At 48.0% G+C, this 15,517-nt stretch overlaps 1 protein-coding gene across 1 annotated transcript in view; it reads right to left on the bottom strand.

Moving 5' to 3' along the window:
* The window catches only part of SCN4A (sodium voltage-gated channel alpha subunit 4), a 114,754-nt gene that overhangs the window by 38,995 nt on the left and 60,242 nt on the right, over nt 1-15,517 (bottom strand). The window contains exon 15 of the mRNA XM_007069042.3: nt 14,675-15,103. Coding sequence (XP_007069104.2) covers nt 14,675-15,103 — 429 coding nt within the window. The remainder of the gene's footprint in view (nt 1-14,674; nt 15,104-15,517) is intronic.

Genomic DNA, 15,517 nt, shown 5'->3' with positions numbered 1-15,517 from the left:
TTTTCTGGTCTGGGAATAAACTTCCTTCTTGCAGCTTTTGAAACAGACCAGAGTTCCTGAAGATGCGAGCGTCATGTACCTTTCCCGGCTATCCCACGTTGATGTTGGTGAAACGTCCCTTGTGATCCACCAGTGCTTGCAGCACTATTGAAAAGTACCCCTTGCGGTTTATGTACTCGCCGGCTTGGTGCTCCGGTGCCAAGATAGAGATATGGGTTCCGTCTACGGCCCCACCACAGTTAGGGAATCCCATTGCAGCAAAGCCATCCACTAGGACCTGCACATTTCCCAGGGTCACTACCCTTGATATCAGCAGATCTTTGATTGCGTGGGCTACTTGCATCACAGCAGCCCCAACAGTAGATTTGCCCACTCCAAATTGATTCCCAACTGACCGGTAGCTGTCTGGCGTTGCAAGCTTCCACAGGGCTATCGCCACTCACTTCTCAACTTTGAGGGCTGCTCTCATCTTGGTATTCATGCGCTTCAGGGCAGGGGAAAGCAAGTCACAAAGTTCCATGAAAGTGCCCTTATGCATGCGAAAGTTTCGCAGCCACTGGGAATCGTCATAGACCTGCAACACTATGCGGTCCCACCAGTCTGTGCTTGTTTCCCGGGCCCAGAATCGGCATTCCACAGCATGAACCTGCCCCATTAGCACCATGATGCCTACATTGGCAGGGCCCATGCTTTCAGAGAAATCTGTGTCCATGTACTAATCACTCACGTGACCGCGCTGACGTCGCCTCCTCGCCTGGTATCGCTTTGCCAGGTTCTGGTGCTGCATATACTGCTGGATAATGCGTGTGGTGTTTAATGTGCTCCTAATTGCCAAAGTGAGCTGAGCGGCCTCCATGCTTGCCTTGGTATGGCGTCCGCACAGAAAAAAGGCGAGGAACAATTGTCTGCCTTTGCTCTGACGGAGGGAGGGGCGACTGACGACACGGCTTACAGGGTTGGCTTCAGGGAGCTAAAATCAACAAAGGGGGTGGCTTTACATCAAGGAGTATTTCAGGCAGGACTTCACGGAGGGTTCCAATAAGAAACGGTGCACCTAAGTTATTGTTCTTATTGGAACAAGGAGGTTAGCCTGGCCTCTGATTGATACATGGCTAGATTTACCTCGCTGCACCTTCTCTGTGAGTGACTGCAGTGTGACCTAGAGAAATGAGTCCCCTAGATGGGGGAGGAGGCAAATGAGTACAAAACAAATCTGGTCTATTTCTTGCTTTGATCCACTCCATCTATCTTTTACATCTTTGGCTGGCAGCAGACGGTGCAGAAGGACTGCATGCCATCCACATCTCATGGCTGCTTGGCAGAAGATGGTACAGTACGACTGCTAGCCATCCTCATCTCTTGCCTGCCTGGCAGAAGATGGTGCAATATGACTGCTAGCCATCGTCATCTCTTGCCTGCCCGGCAGAAGATGGTACAGTACGACTGCTAGCAATCCGTATTGCCTGCCTGATCACCATAAGACAGTTCAATAGGACTGACTGCAGGACTAAAGAGAATGACCTGGTAAAGTCACTCCAAATTTAGTCCCTGCGCCCATGTCTGCCCAGGCGCTCCCAGCCGACGTGGCCAGGAGCACCTCGGACATGACGAGGATGGCTACCAGTCATACTGCACTGTCTGCTGCCAGAAGGCAATGGGTTGCTGCTACTGTGTAGCAATGCCGTACCGCGTCTGCCAGCACCCAGGAGACATACGGTGACGGTTACCTGAGCAGGCTCCATGCTTGCGGTGGTATGGCGTCTGCACAGGTAACTCAGGAAAAAAGGTGCGAAACGATTGTCTGCCCTTGCCTTCACGGAGGGAGGGAGGGAACGGGGGCCTGACAATATGTACCCAGAACCACCCGCGACAATGTTTTAGCCCCATCAGAGTGCTCCATTGTGACTGCTCTGGACAGCACTCTCAACTCAGATGCACGATTGTTTGCCGTTGCTCTGACGCAGGGAGGGGTGACTGAGGACACGGCTTACAGGGTTGGCTTCAGGGAGCTAAAATCAACAAAGGGGATGGCTTTACATCAAGGAGTATTTCAGGCAGGACTTCACGGAGGGTTCCAATAAGAAACGGTGCACCTAAGTTATTGTTCTTATTGGAACAAGGAGGTTAGCCTGGCCTCTGATTGATACATGGTTAGATTTACCTCGCTGCACCTTCTCTGTGAGTGACTGCAGTGTGACCTAGAGGAATGAGTCCCCTAGACGGGGGAGGAGGCAAATGAGTACAAAACAAATCTGGTCTATTTCTTGTTTTGATCCATTCCATCTATCTTTTACATCTTTGGCTGGCAGCAGACGGTGCAGAAGGACTGCATGCCATCCACATCTCATGGCTGCTCGGCAGAAGACGGTACAATAGGACTGCTAGCAATCCGTATCGCCTGCCTGCTCACCATAAGACGGTTCAATAGGACTGACTGCAGGACTAAAGAAAGTGACCTGGTCAAGTCACTCCAAATTTAGTCCCTGCGCCCATGTCTGCCCAGGCGCTCCCAGCCGACGCGGCCAGGAGCACCTTGGACATGATGATGACGGCTACCAGTCGTATTGTACCGTCTGCTGCCACAAGGCAATGGGTTGCTGCTACTGTGTAGCAATGCAGTACCACGTCTGCCAGCACCCAGGAGACATACGGTGACGGTTACCTGAGCGGGCTCCATGCTTGCAGTGGTATGGCGTCCGCACAGGTAACTCAGGAAAAAAGGCGCGAAACGATTGTCTGCCCTTGCTTTCACGGAGGGAGGGAGGGAACGGGGGCCTGACGATATGTACCCAGAACCACCCGCGACAATGTTTTAGCCCCATCAGGCATTGGGATCTCAACCCAGAATTCCAATGGGCAGCGGAGACTGCCGGAACTGTGGGATAGCTACCCACAGTGCAACGCTCCGGAAGTCGACTCTAGCCTCGGTACTGTGGAAGCACTCCGCCGAGTTAATGCACTTAATGCACTTAGAGCATTTTCTGTGGGGACACACACACTCGAATATATAAAACCGATTTCTAAAAAACCGACTTCTATAAATTCGACCTTATTCCGTAGTGTAGACATACCCTAGGAGTGAATGGGTCATTACACAAAGTAAAACTATTTCCTCATGTTTATTTTTCCCCCCTACTGTTCCTCACACATTCTTGTCAACTGATGAAAATGGCCCACCTTGATTATCACTACTAAAGGTTTTTTTCTCTCCTGCTGGTAATAGCTCACCTTAACTGATCACTCTCATTACAGTGTGTATGGTAACACCCATTGGTTCATGTTCTCTGTGTATATAAAATCGTCCTACTGTATTTTCCACTGCATGCATCCGTTGAAGTGGGCTGTAGCCCACGAAAGCTTATGCTCAAATAAATTTGTTAGTCTCTAAGGTGCCACAAGTACTCCTGTTCTTTTTGCGGATACAGACTAACCACGGCTGCTACTCTGAAACCTGTTGCTGATGTGATGTGTTTATCAAAGAACTTGTGAATTGTCTGTGTCAGGTGTGTGAAAATTTAAATCGGCCGGGTTATCACAGGCACCCCCCCCCCCCCCCCGCTTTGTCCAGGCCACGTTAAGCACTGGGGAGCCGGGATCTACCATGGAGCCAGAGCAAGGGGGATATTGATGGAGCACAACCCTGAAAAGGATTCCTTACAGAAATGGTCACTATCTGCCACTGCCCAGCTCATGTGGGCGGACCTTAGTCCAATCCTTTATCCTATTCCCACCCCAGCTTGACATGTTTGTTTAAGGGGGGGAGCAGCTCTGTGGGGCCCGTCTTGCCTCCATCCCCCCCAGGTTCATTAGCTTGGCACCAGAAGCTGGAAGAAAACAAGCCCCAGCATCCAGCCAGTTACAAGAGATTCCAATTCTCCAGGTGAAATCCTGGCTCCATTGAAGTCAATGGCAAAGCTACCAGTGACTTCAAGGGGGACTTCATCTGGAACCTTTATCTCTGGGCCAGTGTCTATGTGACTCTCAGCATGGCCCAAGCTTCTCAGAAAGGCTAGCAGGAATGTGGGAACCTCCCCGCTGGGTATGGCATGTGGCTGCCAATGACAGAATTACCCACTGGAGCATCCCTGTTTCATGGGTCTCACAAGTGCCAGGGACACTCGGCAGTAGCTGCACACCTGGAGCATGTCCTTGCCCAGAGATTCGGCTCCCAGCTCTGCAGCAGTGAGCAGTCAAGGAGCAGGCTGCAAGTGAGAGACTCAGAGGAAGTGTCTCTGATATCTGGGCCTGGGGAGCTCTTTGCACCCAGCTCCTGGCTGCACCTACAGGATCAGCACCTTGTGTAGTGCTGGCTGGAGAAACTTCACTGGAACTACAGTCCATGGGAGTGTGTGGGTCCATTGAAATGGAAACGCATCACGAAATCAGGTTGCTTCCATGGGAATCTTGTTTTGGGGCAAAACGGGGAGTGTGGCGGGAGTTCAACAAGGTTGAAACGTCCCATTTTGTCATTTTTCATTTTGAAACAGATCTGCATTTCCGCTTTCTTATTGGGTATTATATTGTAAGTTTACACGTAATATAAAATTTATAAAAAAGTCAAAAGCAAAAGGAAATGTTTCAATCTACTGGAACAAATTTCTTTTTTCCAGAGTTTTTCTTTGCAGAACATTTTGAAATGTCTGGTTTTCGTTCCCATCCGGAATGAACCCAAATTTTGAAATCCTCTGCGAAATGGACTTTCCATCCCACTTCTCTGTCTGAAGCCACGAGACTAATTAAAGGCTTAGAAAATGTGCCCTCCCTTCAGTGATAGATTCATGGAGCTCAATCTATGCAGTTTAACAATGAGAAGATTAAGGGGTACGGTACCATGATCACAGTTTGTAAGTATCTACATGGGGAACAAATATTTAATACTGGGCTCTTCAGTCTAGCAGAGAAATGTCTGACACAATCCAATGGTTGTAAGTTGAAGCTGGACAAATTCAGACTGGAAATTGAGCATACATTTTTAACACTGGGAGTAATTAACCATTGGAACAATTTTCCGAGGGTCATGGTGGATTCTCCATCACTGATAATTTTAAATTGAGACGGGATGTTTTCTAACAGATCTGCTCTAGTGAGTATTTTGGGGATGTCCTGTGTTATGCGTAAGGTCAGATTAGGTATTCACAATGGCGCCTTCTGGCCTTGGAATCTATGAATCTCTGAGGTTTGCTCCTATCGTCTTGGTTACACTCACCTGTAAATTGTGCACCAGACCAGCAAGCGCCAAGACTGATCCAAGGACTTGTCTACACAGCAGGTTACAGCCCAGGGTGTGAATCTACAGCACACCAGTTTGCCATGCAGTGATGTCCCACTTGGACATTGCTACGGGGCAGTGAACGTCCCAGAAGCCGGAGTGGCTACAGCAGTGGCCAGGGGACATTACTGAGCAGCAAGCTGGAGTGCTGTCGATTCACACCCTGGCTTGCTGCACTGTACCTTCCCGAGGAGCCACGCCCCACGAGGGATGTGGCTAACACTGCAGAGAAGCAACAACTGCAAATGAACACAGCGAAGGAACTGGGCAGTGATCTGGGGTGTGAGCTGAAGTCAAATGAAACATTTTGCTTAACCTGAAGCAATTTTTTTCAGACATTTCAGAATTGCCAGTGACCTGGAAAATCCGTGATTCACCCACCTGCACATCTCACAGCTCTGGCAAAGCCGCTGGAAGCCCCTCGGAGGCCTGCTACACAGGTGTGAAAATTTAATCGACCTAGCTGTATCCATCAGGGATATGAAATGTGGTTAGGTTGATATAACCCCCGCTGTAGATGCAGTTAGATGGGCAGAAGAATTCTCGGAGAGGTGAATTACCAACCCCTCGTGTCAACGTAGGACGCAGCTGCACTGTGGCATGGCAGCGCTGCAGCAGTGCCTCTGTAGTGCAGCCGTCCCCTGACTCTCCAAGCTGCACACGTTGTAGCTGTTCACTCTCTTGACATAGGCAAACCCCTCCGCAACACTGATCAGTCCAGTAGCTTTTCTCCCTGCACAGATATGGTGGCCCAAATGCAGTGCTCCAGGAAAGCAGTCCTCGTTATGATCTGGCAGACTGGTATTATTTCTAGGGCTGTCAAGCTATTAAAAAAATTAATCGTGATTAATCACGCTGTTAAACAATAATAGAATACCATTTATTTCAATATTTTTGGATGTTTTCTGCATTTTCAAATATATTGATTTCAGTTACAACACAGAATACAAAGTATACAGTGCTCACTTTATATTTATTTTTTATTAGAAATATTTGCACTGTAAAAAACAAAAGAAATAGTGTTCTTCAATTCTTCTAATACAAGTACTGTAATGCAATCTCTTTATCATGAAAGTTGAACTTATAAATGTAGAATTATGCACAAAAACTAACTGAGTTCAAAAATAAAACAATGTAAAACTTTACAGCCTCCAAGTCCACTCAGTCCTATTTCTTGTTCAGCCAATCGCTGAGACAAACAAGTTTGTTTACATTTGCAGGTGATAATGCTGCCCACTTCTTGTTTACCATGTCACCTGAAAGTGAGAACAGGTGTTCACATGGCACTTTTGTAGACGACGTTGCAAGATATTCATGTGCCAGATATGCTAAAGATTCATATGTGCCTTTATATTTCAACGACCATTCCAGAGGACGTGCATCCATGCTGATGACGGGTTCTGCTCGATAACGATCCAAAGCAGAGTGGACCGATGCATGTTCATTTTCATCATCTGAGTCAGATGCCACCAGCAGAAGGCTGATTTTCTTATTTGATGGTTCAGGTTCTGTAGTTTCCGCATCAGAGTGTTGCTCGTTTAAGACTTCTGAAAGCATGTTCCACATCTTTCAGATTGTCGGGCTCAACGGGTAGTGATCAATAGCTCCATGTCTAGTTGGCAGACGGTACCAAGCGGAGTGCCCCAGGGGTCGGTCCTGGGGCCGGTTTTGTTCAACATCTTTATTAATGATCTGGATGATGGGATTAATTGCACCCTCAGCAAATTCGCAGATGACACTAAGCTGGGGGAGAGGTAGATACTATGGAGGGTAGGGATAGGGACCAGAGGGACCTAGACAAATTGGAGGATAGGGCCAAAAGAAATCTGATGAGGTTCAACAAGGACAAGTGCAGAGTCCTGCACTTAGGAAGGAAGAATCCCATGCACCGCTACAGGCTGAGGACTGACAGGCTAAGTAGCTGTTCTGCGGAAAAGGACCTAGGGGTTACAGTGGACGAGAAGCTGGATATGAGTCAGGAGTGTGCCCTTGTTACCAAGAAGGCGAATGGCATATTGGGTTCCATTAGTAGGAGCATTGCCAGCAGATTGAGGGATGTGATTATTCCCCTCTATTTGGCATTGGTGAGGTCACACCTGGAGTATTGCATCCAGTTTTGGTGCCCCCACTACAGAAGGGATGTGGACAAATTGGAGAGAGTCCAGTGGAGGGCAACAAAAATGATTAGGAGGCTGGGGCACATGATTTACGAGGAGAGGCTAAGGGACCTGGGCTTATTTAGTCTGCAGAAGAGAAGAGTGATGGGGGTGTGGCGGGGTGGTCCCGCCGCCATGCCTTGAAGGGCTTAAAACAGCCCTGGGAGAGGGCTAAGAGGGAAAAAGCTGGGCTGTTTGGGAAAACAGCCACAGCTGTATCCTGTGTAATTAGGGCCCAGCTGGCCCTTATAAGAGGGCAGTGGGCCAGAAGGAGACAGACACTCTCTCTAGATACATGGAGAGAGGAGGACCTGGCTGCCTGGGAAGCTGAGGAGGGTACCTGGGAGCTGGGGAACTCCAGCCTAGCAGAGCCCCAGGCTGCAGGCTGAGGTAAAGGCCCATGAAAGGATACTAAAGCTGCAGAGAAACAGCCCAGACCTACATGGAGGCAGCTGGTCCGAACCCCCTTGCCGATGATGAGTGGTACAGACTGCAGTCTGCCCCAGGGAGCGGGGGCTAGACGATGACTGACAGTAGCCACTGAGGCAAGGGAGGGATAGGGGGTTGGGGGTTCCCCTGGGGAGGGGATACCCAGATGGAGGGGGTACTGCCAGGGGGCAGAACCCTAAGCTAGAAGGGCACCGGGGTCCGGGAGGCGCACAAGGCCAGCGGCAGGTGAGACACTGACTGGCAGAGGGCGCTCCTGGCTGAAAAGAGCAAATTCCCTGGACAACCAGTGGGAGGTGCCGCAGCAGTGAGTCGTCGCCCCGCGACAGGGGGTTCCAAAGAGGATGGAGCTCAGCTGTTCTCAGTGGTGGCAGATGACAGAACAAGAAGCAATGGTCTCAAGTTGCAGTGGGGGAGGTCTAGGTTGGATATTAGGAAACACTATTTCATTAGAAGGGTGTTGAAGCACTGGAATGCGTTACCTAGAGAGGTGGTGGAATCTCCATCCTTAGAGGTTTTTAAGGCCCACCTTGACAAAGCCCTGGCTGGGATGATTTAGTTGGGGTTGGTCCTGCTTTGAGCAGGGGATTGGACTAGATGACCTCCTGAGGTGTCTTCCAACCCTAATATTCTATGTTTCTATGATTCTCTCTCATCCCTCTCAGATTTTGGAAGGCACTTCATATTTTTAAACCTTGGTTAAAAGTGCTGTAGCTATCTTTAGAAATCTCACATTGGTACCTTCCTTGCATTTTGTCAGATCTGCCGTGGAAGTGTTCTTAAAACGAACAACATGTCCTGGGTCATCATCCAAGACTGCTATAGCGTGCATTACATGGCAGAATGCAGGTAAAACAGCAGGAGACATACAATTCTCCCCCAAGGAGTTGAGTCACAAATTTAATTAATGCATTACTTTTTAACGAGCATCATCAGCATGGAAGCATGTCCTCTGGAATGGCGGTTAAAGCTTAAAGAGGCATACAAATGTTTAGCATATTTGGTAAGTAAATACCTTTCAATGCTGGCTACAAAAGTGCCATGCGAAAGCCTGTGCTCACTTTCAGGTGACATTGTGAATAAGAAGCAGGCAGCATTATCTCCCGAAAATGTAAAGAAACTTTTTTGTCTTAGTGATTGGCTGAACAAGAAGTAGGACTGAGTGGACTTTTAGGCTCTAAAGTTTTACATTGTTTTGTTTTTTGAGTGCAGTTATGTAACCAAAAAAAATCTAAATTTGTAAATTGCACTTTCACGATAAAGAGACTGCACTACAGTACTTGTATGAGGTGAACTGAAAAATACTATTTCTTTTGTTTATCATTTTTACAGTGCAAATATTTGTAATCAGAAATAATAATATAAAGTGAGCACTGTACTCTTGGTATTCTGTGTTGTAACTGAAATAAATATTTTTGAAAATGTAGAAGAACATCCAAAATATTTAATAAATTTCAATTTGTATTCTATTGTTTAACAGTGCGATTAAAACTGCGATTAATTGTGATTAATTTTTTTAATCGCGATTAATTTTTTGAGTTAATTGCATGCGTTAACTGTGATTAATCGACAGCCCTAACAATTTCCCCTGGGCTTGTTTATTAGACTCATTTTCATGCAGGCTCAAATCTTACAGGGTTTTTTCCTTGCGTGTCTCTCCGTTGTAATGTTACTGCAGCCCACGTGATTCCCTGTGTCGCACTCGCTGACAGTGCCTTCTAGGGCATTAGCCAGCAGCACAGACATCAGAAACCTTGTGAGTTTTAACTCTAAGATGCATCGTTTAATATTTACCCATGTTAAACTCCCTTCGCTTCGTCCCAGGCCCCCCCCCACCCAATGTCATGAGAGCCTGGCTGCAGCTGATCCTTTCTAAGGTATTAACAGTGGATCCAATTTTAGTGGCGTCAGCAAATTTCACCACCTTCCCCCAAGTCATTTATAATCGAATTGGAAAGCTACAGCCCTGGCACTGACTCTGCAACCGCCCACTGGTATCTGCTGATATCAACAACGACCTGATATCCTTTCAACCCTAACCCTAAGCTATTACCAGCAGGAGAGTGAGTTTGTGTGGGGGGGGGGAGTGGGGTGAGAAAACCTGGATTTGTGCTGGAAATGGCCCAACTTGATTATCATACACATTGTAAGGAGAGTGATCATTTTAGATCACTTTAGATCACTTCTACACTTTCCACAGTATGCATCCGATGAAGTGAGCTGTAGCTCACGAAAGCTTATGCTCAAATAAATTGGTTAGTCTCTAAGGTGCCACAAGTACTCCTTTTCTTTTTGCGAATACAGACTAACACGGCTGTTACTCTGAAACCTTTCAACCAGGTAGTTCTCGGGTTTATATCCCTGTACTCCACAGCAGCAGGGGTTCTCTGTGTATTAGTTAAACCACACTGTCTACAGCGTGCCATAATCATAGTCTATAAGTATTTACACGAGAAACAAATATTTAACAATGGGCTCTTCAGTCTAGCAGAGGAAGGTCTAACCCGACCCCATGGCTGAACGTTGAAGCTAGACAGATTCAGACTGGAGATAAGGTATATGTTTTTACCAGGGAGGGTCATTCGCCACTGTAGCTATTTACCAAGGGTCAGGGTGGATTCTCCATCACTGACAATATTTAAATCAAGATGGGATGTTTTTCTAAAAAACCTGCTCTAGTTCAAACAGCAGTTATTTCAGGGAAGTTTTCCGGCTGTGTCGTACAGGAGGCCAGACTGCGTGATCACCATGGCCCCTTCTATGAATTTCCATTTGTAACCCATTTCCTTAGGAAGTCCCACGAGGCTGCAGTTTATAAGAGATCCAGAGTCTGACTTGGAGCATGGGGGTTCCTGGGCTTGTATGAGCCAGGAGCTCACACAGGAAAAAGGTTTGTCAAGGAGTCCAGGAGGAATTACCCAGTGTGTGGAAGGGGCCCAGGAGGGGGTTAGGATGAGAAGTGATGGGGAAAGGAAAGAAGGGAACATGTTGATCATCCCCAAGGGGTGGAAGCCCCCTGTGCTGCAACATTAAAAAGAAGCCGGCACCAAGCCAGGGGGAACTGACTGTGCCCCTGGCTCTCACAGCTCCCGCAGGAGCCATGCTGCCAGGGGCTCCATGCAGCCCCACATCACAGAGGGGTGAGCAGCACAAAGGGCTGAGGAGGGCAGGGGAAGAAATTGTTGGAGGCTGGATGAGCATGGAATGGGGCAGGGTCTAGTGGAAAAAACAGTCTGTGATCATGCAATTAACGAGTGTCTCGTGGTGTCTCCACACAAGAGGGATGAATGAAAGTAGCACAAGCATCCTTAATTCTGTCATTTACTAATTTCTGAGTGCTCGACATTACATTTTTAACATAGGGCATTTGTGTTTTAATGTCATTTCCTAAGTTTTTAAAAAAGTAAACGGAATAAACAGAAATTTCATCCTGCAGAACTACGCTGTTACCAGTGTAAGTAGTCATCGGGGCTAGAACTTTTAGACCCACAGTGGAGACCTCCAGCATTCAAGCTAATGGAATGACCGGTAGCAGTAGAAGGCTGTTATCCTCTGTGGACCAGCCATTGCAGGAGGATGAGACACATGTTTTGTCAGAGGGTTTCACAACTACTGGCTGACACCAGAGGACTGCTGGGACTCAGGGATGCTGGGTTTGATTCCAGGTTCTGAAGAGGAGTGGGCTCTAGTGGTGTTAGACCTTTCTGCCCATGCTCCCTGCCCTTGCCTCCTCATCTGCTCCTATTCCTGCTCCTTATCCCTCTGCCTTAAAGAGAAAGCTGCTTCTTCCTTCACCTCCATGCTGCCAGGGCACCAGCTGGAGCAGTAACTTGGAGAGCACTGAGAGAACGTCTGCCTTCCTTCTCTCAGTTTCAGTGGATCAGCAACTTCCAGCAGCCTGGAGGACCAACAGCGCATAAAGTCCTGCTGAGCCCCTGCAGCCCTGGAAGGGAGCATGCTCAGTCCCTTGGTGGGGATGGCACATGTGCAGTCCACTCATATCAAGGAGGCGTGAGGGGCTGGAGCATGCTCAGTGTGGAAGGAATGTTTGGAAAATGTAGCTGCCAAACTCTAAGAAACCATTAGTGAACGTGTGCTTACTGTATTTGTCAGTGGCTTATCACTTGGCGAAATGTAGGCTGATTTTCATCGGGATGGCAAAAGGCATCTCCCCTTACCAAATTTCAAGTCCTTGCTCCAAAGCACGGGGGCCCTGGACCTCCTCAATGAAACAGTTGTAAGGATTTTTTAACATAGACAAACCAATGCATTAGTCCCTAATCTTATTCTTGGAAATGGCTGAAGATTTTTTTTGCTGAACTGTTCCAGAATAACTCCTCCTGAGGCGTATGCATGGAAAACTTGAGGCCCAGCATGGAAAACTTGAGTCAGAAAGGTCACATTTTGGAACAGTTAGAAGTATCTGAAAACAGGGTCTTCTTACGGCGCGCGTCAGGCAACTTCGACCAACTGCTCCTATAATGAGAGTCCTGTGGCCAAATCCGAGGTCATTGCCTATCACATGGAGAACTTCTTCGTTGGTGTTTTAGGGCTGAGAAAAGAGGAATTTTTCCCTATGAACAACAATTGGGAGAAAAAATAAGGCCAAAAGTTTTGAGTCTGTTGCTTAAAGTTAAGCACCTAAAAAAGTGGCAGGTTCTGAGAGGAGGAGCCCCAGCAGTGGCCACTGACTCCAGCTGGGCCAAGGGTGCTCAGCAGACCACTTTTAGTAGACCTAGATGTGCTGAAATGTGCTCTGCTGGGTGATCCCAGCCCCGCAGGGCGGCTAGGAAGAGACCAAGTAGGGTAGCATGATGCTGACCAGCTGGAGACAGTACGGTTTGCTGGAAGGTGGTGGGTAAAAACCACAGTCAGTGAGCTCTCTTCCTTGCCTTGTGACAGGTTGTCCCATCCCACGGAGCCATTTGGAGGCAGCTTTGCCTTTGTGGTGAATGGAGTTAAGAGGCTGGAGATAGACGGGTATGGTGGAGTGTGCCCCTAGAGAGGACATTAGCTGAAAGCTGCTATATTCCAGCAGTTCTCCTCTGCTGCTGTAGAGGGTGCAACCTCTACTGGACAATTTTTTTCCACCTGATTGTACCTAAAAAGGTGAACGACCTGCCAAATACCTGATTAGGGGGATGGAACGACTTCCGTATGAGGAGAGATTGATAAGACTGGGACTTTTCAGCTTGGACAAGAGGCGACTAAGGGGGGATATAATAGAGGTCTATAAAATCATGAGTGGTGTAGAGAAAGTAAATAAGGAAGTGTTATTTACTCCTTCTCATAATACAAGAACAAGGGGCCACCAAATGAGATTAATAGGTAGCAGGTTTAAAACAAACACAAGAAAGTATTTTTTCATGCAACGCACTGTCAATCTCTGGAAATCCTTGCCAGAGGGTGTTCTGAAGGCCAATATTATAACGGGGTTCAAAAGGGAGGTAGATAGATTCATGGAAGATAGGTCCATCAACGGCTATTAGCCAGGATGGGAAGGAATGGTGTCCCTAGCCTCTGTTTGCCAGAAGCTGGGCGTGGATCACTTTATGATAACCTGTCTGTTCATTCCCTTTGGGGCACCTGCCATTGGCCATTGTTAGAGGACAGGATACTGGGCTTGAAGGACCTTTGGTCTGACCCAGTATGTCCATTCTTATATTATGTTCTTAAACTGCCCCCATCCCAAAACAGGATGTCGGGATAAACCTTCCTTCCACTCACCACTGTCTCTCATCCTTCCGACTTCTACTGACGTGGGTTTGACCCAAGTACCAGTGGACTCCCAGTTGCAGACGCACTGGCATAAATAGATCACCTAATCAGACATGCAGAATACTGTTCAATTGTATTGCTACGTTCCTATGATGCACTCATCCCTGCGGGATCTGGGATCATGCAACACTAGAGCCGTGGCTTTCACAGCATAAAGCACAGCTCATTTTCCCACAGGGAGATGAAACAAATGAAAGAAGAAGGAGACAACAAGGGAGCAGATGTTTCCATGTGGTTTTAGTCCAGGACATTAACCACTGCAGAGACATGTACTCCCTGCTCCCATCCCCACCCCAGACAGCAGAGCCAGAGACAGGCAGGTGTTGCCATCACACAGAATGTACCTTTGGCCAGAAATGGCTCATACTCAGGGCTGCGTAGCTCTGTCAGTTAGGGGCAATATTTTTTTGCTGATATCATTATGCTGGTAAAAGCCCTCTTGTAGATGCAGTTATCCTGGGATAATGGTGCTTATACTTGGATAGCTTAGGCCAGATCTACACTACACAGTGACTTTTATAGAGAGAATTTCAGCCAAATGGTGACTAGCCATTGTTGAGTATACCAGTGGGACAAAGGTCCTGGCCAAATGCTCCTCTTCTGTGTGCTTATCTGAGTGGAGGAGGGGGCCCAGTTGGGGGCTGGCGAGAGGGGGGAGGTTTGGTTTGCAGGCTGCAGCATGATTCCTCCCTCTCCCACTGCCCCATGGCTGCCACTTAATGCTCAAAATGCAGGAAGAGTAAAGAGTTGCCTGAGGCAACTGCAATGATTTAGCAAACCTAGTGCATCTGCTCCTTTGTCTGCAGCACAGACCAATCGATTCAACTGACATCCCGGCTTGGGCAACTAAACGTGCATGCAATTCCCATCAGGCTTGTCGCGGCAGCCCCAGAAAACAATCCTGCGACATGGAATGCAAATCCCACTCCAGTCCCCTCTGCCTTGAATGGGAGTGCGGGGCAACAGGACATGGCCCATTAGCATCCGTGAGGCTGGCTGGCTAAAGCAAAGACTGGTTGCCTACCTTGGTGTCTTCTGTGTCTGACTGAGTGCTTGTTTCTTCATCGTAGAGGTCCGACTCCTCCGAGGCAATTGGCACGTGGACAGTCAGGTTGGGGTTGTTAATGAAATTCATGTGGTCCAGCTCATCCACAAACAACTGCTCTTTCCCAGCTACTCCATCCATATACTCCGACTTGGAATCCTGGCCCGAATCCATGTGGTTTAGCACATAGTTGTCTTTCTTATTATCCTCTTGTTCCTCGGCCGGCTCTCTCTTCTCCTTCCACTGCAGGTGAAGTAGTGTGAGGACAGTTCTCTTTACAAAGTCAATTGCCCTGGTGATCCTGCCAATAGCAATCTGCAAATTGTTCAACTCACCATCATCATCAGAAGCCGCAAGGCTATCGGCGCTGAAGGAGCTCAGCAGCAAAGCTAAGAAAAGGTTCAGGACCTGGAGGGGACAAAAGCAAACACCAGGTCTAGTGTCAGACATGAGCACAGTCCTAGGGTCTAGATCAGGTGGGGGATCTCAATATTTTCCTTGGTGTGGAAGACACCTTACTAAGACAGAATCTCATATAGACACCACCCCTCCCATTTGTGACTGTGTGGACCTGACCCTCCCATCCACATAACATCCCTGTGGTCCTGACAGCTTTTGCTCCCCTCTGGAGGAGTCGCAGTAGGAAAGTGTTGATCCATTAGTAAGGGAAGCTCTTCACTGCTTGGTTGACCCAGGTGATCAGCACCCAGGTGTGAGCACTCGGTGAGCCTCGCCAGGAGTGAGCATCCCTGCTGCAAAGTGATGTGCCCTGCCTTGGCAGAGGCCCCTGGAGTCTTTCCCACACAGGTCTGCCCATTGCGG

The sequence above is a fragment of the Chelonia mydas genome, chromosome 27 (genome assembly GCF_015237465.2).
Source record: "Chelonia mydas isolate rCheMyd1 chromosome 27, rCheMyd1.pri.v2, whole genome shotgun sequence".
In the NCBI taxonomy this organism is placed as follows: Eukaryota; Metazoa; Chordata; order Testudines; family Cheloniidae; genus Chelonia; species Chelonia mydas.
This window is presented reverse-complemented; position numbering and strand designations above follow the sequence as displayed.